The sequence below is a fragment of the Octodon degus genome, unplaced genomic scaffold (genome assembly GCF_000260255.1).
Source record: "Octodon degus isolate 3935 unplaced genomic scaffold, OctDeg1.0 scaffold00184, whole genome shotgun sequence".
NCBI classification, from domain to species: domain Eukaryota; kingdom Metazoa; phylum Chordata; class Mammalia; order Rodentia; family Octodontidae; genus Octodon; species Octodon degus.
In genome coordinates, this window is record NW_004524760.1 from 3,275,457 (window position 1) to 3,283,794 (window position 8,338).

General features: G+C 39.4%; 2 protein-coding genes across 3 annotated transcripts in view; both read left to right on the plus strand.

Annotated features, from left to right (window-relative positions):
- The window catches only part of Ercc6l2 (ERCC excision repair 6 like 2), a 185,023-nt gene that overhangs the window by 140,032 nt on the left and 36,653 nt on the right, over positions 1 to 8,338 (plus strand). For both annotated transcript variants that reach the window (XM_023703936.1, XM_023703937.1), the window contains exon 18: positions 2,128 to 2,309. In XM_023703936.1, coding sequence (XP_023559704.1) covers positions 2,128 to 2,309 — 182 coding nt within the window. The remainder of the gene's footprint in view (positions 1 to 2,127; positions 2,310 to 8,338) is intronic.
- The window catches only part of LOC111813333 (DNA excision repair protein ERCC-6-like 2), an 11,320-nt gene continuing 9,096 nt past the window's right edge, over positions 6,115 to 8,338 (plus strand). Inside the window, exon 1 of the mRNA XM_023703938.1 lies at positions 6,115 to 6,208. The gene's annotated coding sequence lies outside the window, so the exon portion shown is untranslated. The remainder of the gene's footprint in view (positions 6,209 to 8,338) is intronic.

Here is an 8,338-nt window from a genome sequence, read left to right on the forward strand (position 1 = left end):
CAAAGGCAGGCACATGGCAACAGCAGTATAATAGGTATTTAGTAAATACTTGTGGAAAGAAAAACTTTTACCTACCTGTATTCTTTAGATATGTCCTGTTTGAATCCCATTGAATTCCTATCAAAAGAAAAGTCTATCACTAACAAGTATCTGTATCTAATAAATACTACTATTCTTTGTATATTTGAAAATGCCTTAAGTGATAACTGGGTATAGAACTCCATTCACATTTTTGCTTCTATATGTTGAAGATATTATGCCATTAACTTCTTGTAGGGGTGACATTAATGAGAAGTTTGATGTTAGTTTGCCATTTCCTTGTGGATATCTTGACTATTCTGTCTGATAATTTTTAAGAGACTTCCTTTTTATTTAATATAACAAAAAAGAAAATTATTGTCATTTTTACCAAGAAGGATTCTGTGTATTCAGTTTGACTGTCCATGCCTTCTTTAATTTCTATTACCTTATTAACACCATCTCTTCCATTTTCGCTGTTCTTTAGATGTTTTTGAATGTTTTCTCTTAATTGCTCTTTTTTTAAATACCTACAGTTCCTTCAGAATAATTCTGTCAACTATCATTTAGAACTGTCTAGTCTGCTTTTTAACTCATATATTTTCTGCCTGTTTTTAAAATTTCAGAACTACATTTCTTTTTAAAGTTTGTATTTGGTTCTTTCTCAAAAATACCTATACAATGTCTAGTTCTTGCTAATAGATTCTATTTCTTCTTTATCTTTCCAGACCTGGTTAAGATTTAAAGTCTTCGGTTTGCGTTATTATCTATAATCCCTCAGATATGAATTGTCATATCTGTTACATCTGCTTACTTTCATGGCAGTAGTTTCTATATATTCTGCATTTCATCTGAACTCCTTTTTTTCTTCATTGGAATAACAACATTCTCTGGGTTATGGAGGTCTACCAATGATATGTTTTTGCATTTGCGCCTCACTAAGCTCTACATCTTTCTGTTTTTTATTTTAAATATTGTTTTGTTGTTGTTAAATTGTACAGAGAAAGAAATATATACCCAGTAGTTTTCTTTTCGGAATGGAACAGAGGCTTTCTGTCTGTTCATGTTTATCAAGGTAATTGGAACCGTATAGTTAAAAACATTTTTTTCTTGACCCACTTATTAACAATTTATATTAAATAAATTATAAAATCAGTTTAATTCTAACTGTAACTTACTAACTATAGTTAACATCTTAGAATCACTAAATCTTTTATAATCCAAAAAATATTGAAAACTACAGGGCCAGGGAGATGGCTCAGTAGAGTAAGTGCCTGCCTGGCTAGCACAAGATCCTGAGTTCAATCCCTGGTACAGCAAAAAAAAAAAAAAAAAAAAAAGAAGAGTACAACATATGAAAATAGTTTTTCACATAGAGATAATTATTTTTTGGTTATCTATTTGTATAAAACTAAATAGCTAGGGACGTGGAGGTAGTTCAGCAGCATGGCAAGCACAGAGTCCCAAGTTTGATCCCTGGTGCCACAAATAAACCAAAACAAAACCAAATAACTCAAAGATTGCCTAGGGCTGGGGACATAGTGCAGTGGTGATCTAAGCACCTGCCTGGCAAGCACAAGGATCTGGGTTCAGTCCCCTGTACAACGTGCCATGCCAGCCCCATGCTAAGCCAGCCACTGAAACCAGGCATAGTGGCACTCGCCTGTAATCCTAGCGGTAGGGAGGCTGAGACAGAGGATCACTACAAGTCTGAACTGTTTAGCGAGACCCTGTACCAAATAAATAAATAAATGAAAGATTTAAAAAAAATTTTAAAAGACTGCCTAATAATTTTCAGTTACTGAATTTTAAAATTTTAGAAAGCTGCGCATTTTATACCATCTTGTGTAGAATCATTAATGTTTTCCTTACTTGGGATAATAGGTGTCAGCATGTGCATCAGTGTGTACACTGTCTTGACAACTGAACTATATTTGCCCTGTGCTATCTTTTTAAATGTCTAGACTGATATCTTCTAACACTTATTTCATTTGGAGAATGTGATCCACCTCATTTAGAGTGTATGGAGAGAAAAACAAGACATTGTTTATTTTTACACAAAACTGACTTTCTTTTCAGACTTAGTTTTGCTTCATTTCTCCTTTTCAGCCGTCTGAAGAAAAAGTGAAGGTGGATACAGTGCCACACAGAAAGACAGAGCAGCCATCGAATGAAGAAGGCGTCTCATTTCCCCTTTACATTTCACACCCTGTAAGCCAAAAGATGAAGAAAGTCCACCGTACAAACCAAACTACATTCATAATTGGAGAAACACCAAAAGGCATCCGCAGGTATGTCATCAGTAATGATACTAGACTTTAAGAATAATTAGATCCATATTAATACATGTTATTGATACATATACACAAAATGGTAAAAAACATTAGAAATGATACAAAATTTCAGTAAACAAAGGGGAATTTGGTAGCACTTGTTGTATTGCATGATGTTACCTTCAAATTAGGTGTTTAGGTTACCAAATACAAACCTGCAAAATTGGTTTTTTAAAAAGTTGTAAGAAATTTATTATTAGTAGTAATCTTTTTATTTATTTGGTACAGGGTCTCACTACACAGCTCAGACTCGTAGCAATCCTCCTGTCTCAGCCTCCCCAGTGCTGGGATTACAGGCATGCACCGCCACTCTCAGTTTCACTAGCTGGCTTGGTGCAGAGGTAGCACCATGTCGTACCAGGGATCGAACCCAGGTCCTTGGGCTTGCCAGTCAGGGGCTTAGACCACCAAGCTATCTATTTCCCCAGCCCAAGTTATAAGAAATTAAAAAGAAGAAAATTAAGCATTAACTATTTCTTCCAATAGACCAGCAGATACAAGTACAGTTATCCAAACTATCCTGCATATACACATGAATACATCTTTTTCCTTTTTTTTTTTTTTTTTTTTTTTTTTTTTTTTTTTTTTTTCTTTTTTTTTTTTTTTTTTTTTTTGTTCTTTTCCTCATCTCAGTTTTTCCTTTCTGTTAAACAGAAAGAATAATTATAAAAAGAAATATAATCCCGGGCCGGAGAGATAGCTCAGTAGAATAAGTGCTTGCCTGGCAAGTGCAAGGGCCTGAGTTCAATCCCTGGTTCTGCAAAAAAGAAAGAAAAAAAAAGAAATATAATCCCTTAATAAAATAGCAGATTTTTAATTGTAATCATACCTGGTAGCTGAATATTTTGGGAAAGTCTGAATTTTCTCACTTTCAAAAATATTTCCAGATATTTTTCCAAAACTAATTCCTAAATTGATTTTTTTCTAAATTGATTTTTTAAAAAACTAAAATCACCATATAGAAGGAAATGAGGTATTTAAGTGTATTGTACTCATTCATTCATTGAATATTTATTGAGTACCTGGTATGTGTGCAGGCACGTGGAGTGTTGAATGTAAACATAAGACATAGATGTAGAGCTTATCCTACATAAGTAGGGCAGGGGTTGACACTGGCTATAACATACATACATACATACATACATACATTTATTTATTTATATTTTAGGGAAGGGTTTTCAGGGTGTTCAGGGTCTCACTATTAGATGAGGCTCGTAGTGATCTGCCTGTTTACAGCCTCCCAAGAGCTGGGATTACAGATGCGGGCTACCATACCCAGTCTCAATTGCCATCTCAGCATACCCCGGGGGTGGGACCAGCATGGCAGGCCCAAGAATTGAACCTCCAGCCCCTGTGCCTACTTGCATGTGCTTTAATCCACTGAGCTATTTGGCTGGCCCTCAACCATAACTTTTATAAAGAAAGAGAAATATACAAAAAAGTAACTATAAAATGAGCAGACTGCCTTGGTAGAAAATAGCGAGATGGCAGGAGTTAGGGTGGGGCTTTCTAGTGACTACAGGGAAGCCTTCTTTACACAGGGGAAATGTAAGTTGGACCTGAAGGATGACCAGGCATAGAACCAGAGGAAGAACATCCCTGAGGAGGGAGGAGGTGTGGTCTGTAGGGGGAACCATGAGGAGGCTGTTAGACGCGGTGCACTGTAAACCACCCAGAGAGTGGCATGAGATGAAGACAGCACACATAGGGTAGAGTGTGTTAAGTCTCAGAGATTGGGAAGAATCTGGATTGTGTTCAAGTAAGTGGAAAGCTGATGAAGAAAGATGTGACCTGACGTGTTTTCAAAGGATCCTTCCAGCGTCTGTGTGGAAGAGGGCAAGTGGACAGGGGCAAATGATAGTCGGGTGATGGGGGTTTGCATGACTGTACTTTCTGTCAGAGAGCCAAGTGGTTTGGGAATGAAAGAAACCAGCATAGATTTATTGAATGAGGAAAACCAAGGTGGAACTTTGGAGTGAAAAAAGTCAAGAGTTCTGTTTTTTTCATATTAACTTTGGAATTCTTTGGAAATATCCGTTAGTGGTTATGTTACTCTGGGACTGGGGGTTAGAGATATAAACTTGGTAACTATCAGCAAGGAGGTTAAATGATTTTCAGAACCATGGCTGTGTGTCAACAGCCTGGACACAGAGTACAGGAAGGAGGCCCTGGAGAAGCAGCCTATTTGGTGGGGGCAAGTACAGAGTAGTCCTAGGATTGGGTCACAGCATAAGGTCCTGCAGTCCAGATGAGGGTTTCAAAGAAGAAGTGAACTTTATCAGGCTCTGCAGAATCCAGTGAAGTTGAAAGAGGTCTGGCGTTGGCAGCAGAGAGCTCATTGCTATCTTGGCACAAGCAATCTGAGTGGAGCAGTAGAGACACTAAAACAGGAGCCATTAGGGAAGGAGGAAGCCCTGCAGTGACTAAGCCTAGGCATGAGAAGGAGGCATGTAGCCAGAGGACATTGTGGGGTCCATGATGGATTAAAGAACAAAACTTGGGAAGACAGTAACTTCTGCTTTCAGTATTGAAGGAAAAGACACAGGGAAAAACATCAAGAGAGATGATGCCACAGAGTGATGTTCTAGAGGCAGACAAGCACAGCATTCAGACCACCCCCCAAGAACTGGCCTGTGAGAGGCATTCAAAGACAAGGGACCAAAATGGGCAGATGCGCCCAACAAAAAAATACTGTATTTTTCTTGTTGAATCAAGAATTAGTTCATAGAAGTTAAGATATAAAGCTTAGTGATACTGGACTTCCTTGGTGATGTTAACTTGAATGGTAAAGCATTCCATCCAGTCTGGTGGATTTTGTTCAGCAAATTTCAGTGGTTCTGTCATGAGCACAGCATAGGGAAATGTTGGGTTTTTACCAGGGCTTAGAATGGAGGGTGAGAGAAACAACAAAGCAGAGCTGCTTATAGAGGAGTGATGGCACAGACAAGCCCAAGCTGAGATTGAGCAGACAGGAGGGCCAGTAAATTGGAGGGCTTGATAATCAAGTGGCTGACGTGGAGCAAGAAAAGGAGTTCTGGGATTTGGAGGTGACAGTGACAGATGGAATCTTGGAAGCAGGGAAAAAAAAACATGGATTAGAGTCTGTGGAGATCAGATACAGCAAGTGATAGACCAAATATTGGGTAAGACGTCTATCTGGATATGGGTGTTGTCAGGAATAACAAAAGGTAGGATAGGAGTCAGACTGAGTCAGGATCTGGAGTGCTCAGACACTAGCACAGAGCAGAGACCAAAAGAAGCAAGGAAAAGATCCTGTGGTCCTATATCCTCTAGGGAAAGTGGGGAAATTATGCTGACTCTGGGTCAGAAGGCTCCCCTCTAGCAGCTGGCAATCCCAAACTATATGGTCCCTCCAATTACCAGCATGGTGGTGTGGCACAGAGCTGCCCATGCCTTCTGGGAAAGGGGAGCACACATACACACACCTATGTGTACACACACACACAACACAGACCGACACCACAGACAGATTTGCAGTAGTGGATTTTGCAGAGTGTGCTTTTTCAGTGGGGGTGGTTATTTTGCTAGGAATCTGACCATATACATTTTACCATGCTTTTTGAAGAGCCCATATGTCTTCATTGCCTTTAGCGCTGTGTATGTAAAATAAAAAGGATAAGGGATTAGTCCTTGCCTCCCTTCCTCCTGTAGACTTCCCTGTGACCACACAACTACTTCTATATGGAGCTCAGCCCTGCCATCGCACAGAAAGCTGATGTAGACAAAAAGTGGTTGTAGCTGTGTGCCACCTCTGCTCCTCAAGGAAAGGAGATTTCTAATTGTATCATTTGTACACAACTGCTTTTGAAAGCCTTGCTAAAGGACACCTATCATTGGTTTGATTTCCTTTCCTTTCTCTCTTTATATAAGTGGCTGGTGGGGGTTTACTCTAGATTCCTGTTTTCCTCACAAAGTGGCTAGCTTCTGCTTCTAGTTTTAGTGTACCTTGCAGATCCTTACATTTTTAGAAAAATTTCTTTGAAATCCCAGAATGAGGAAAGTGAGTTTGAAGGTAAAAATAAAGTGCATATGAATAATAAGCCACCCTGTAAGGGGCACCCATGTGGCATAATTTACTTGCAGACTACACTTCATGGGGCTTGCATCAGCTCTCCCATAGCAGTGACGGGCTCCAAGGTCATGGGAGGATCATGGTGTCGGCACATCGGAGGTGAAGTTACTTTGGCAGCTGCCAAGACAGCCCCATGTCTTGAATAAATAAAAGACATCAATTTGTAACCTTGCCAATCACTAAATCTTTACAACTGTAAATATTTATTAGAAGGCAGAAAAATGGATTTAAAGATGATTAATAAAGTAAGAATACTTCATTTGAAGTAAAATAATGGAATCTGTTAAGAACATGCTTGCGGGGCCGGGGAGATGGCTCAGTGGAATAAGTGCTTCTCTGGCAAGCGCAGGGGCCTGAGTTCAATTCCCAGTTCCGCCAAAAAAAAAAAAAAAAAAGAACATGCTTGCTTTCCAACAAGAATGTTGGTGATTTCCAGTGTAGACATCTAGGAGCTTGTATTTGTGTTACTGAGTATTCTGTTGGAGATGAGTGCGACTGTTGACCAGGCCTTGTGCAGAGTTTCGATTACCTTAAGCAAGACATGGCTGAGCACTGGAGCCATCGTGCTCATCCTGAGCCAGCAGAGACGGACAGCACTACTAACTGCCGCAGACATCAGAGGGAATACAGACGTAATACGATCACACTCCTGTAGTAAAAACAACATTATTTTCTCTGTTGTGTGACGGATACAGTTTAACCTTTTCAGCTGGGCATTCAGACCACTTAAGGTTGTCAGACTCTTTATTGGAGGTTCCCTCCAAACTGGGCCTATGCACATGTCCCCTCTCCCTGAGAGATGTGCTTGCCATATTTAGGTGGCTGACTGGAGGTGGCAGTAGAGAAGCCCTCCCTACCCACTTCTAATAAGATTTCATGTATTTGTTTCCTTTAGCTAGACTAGAAACTCCTTGAAGATAGGGAACTAGTTGTTACTAGTTACTTGGTCACTGTTGTATATTTACTACCATAGTACCTACCACATGACAGGGCTTGAGGAATATTTGTTGAATGAATATAGCTTTGAGACTTACAATCATATTCTTCAACACCATCTATGGCTTTAGAAAGTATCTACCACTGTTAGCACTTCCCTAACTCGTGGTACAGACTCCACTTCAGCAAACCAATACTCTGTGTCTTAGTCTGCTTGGACTGCCATAAAAAATCCCTACAACCTGGGGACTAGATGGAGGTGCTTGCTAATGCAGTTTTGGGCTTGCACGCAGCCCATCTTCACACTCTGTCCTCAGAGTGGCAGAGAGAGAGTAGGGGAAGGAGAGGTGAAGAAGGGAAAGATTAAAAAATAACATAATATCTCATTATTTCATGTTATGTGAAAACTGGAACATTGTAAGAGCACTGTGCTGACTCCCTACCTGGCCTTCCTGTCAAAGTAGGGCCCCACCCTTATGACCTCATTTAACCTTACTCCCCCATAAAGCCTTATCTCCAAATACTATCACTTTGGGTACTTCAACCTGATTTGGGGGAGACACAGTTGAGTTCACAGCACCTTTTCCTGTGTGTGGAAAGGACATAGTCCATAGCGCAACATACCCTAAATAACTTTTCTGCCTCCATCTTAACAAGGTTGCAGGAAGTCCATTTCCTCATCCATGAATATAAAAACTTTTATTAGTGCCTTATACTAAGAATGCAGCTTATTTATTCAAATAATATCTCACTTCTAAGGTCAGCTGTTTATGCTAAAATTGGACCAATTGAGAAAAAAAGAATCTAGATTTATCAGTTTGAAACTTTATTTTTTTTCAAAGTTTTATTGATAAACAGATAGCAATGAGACAGTTTCAAATCAAATTAGAAGTACAGTTTCAACAAATAATACACTGCATATATTCTTCTTAGTGGTTAATTGCTGTACAAGATGCGG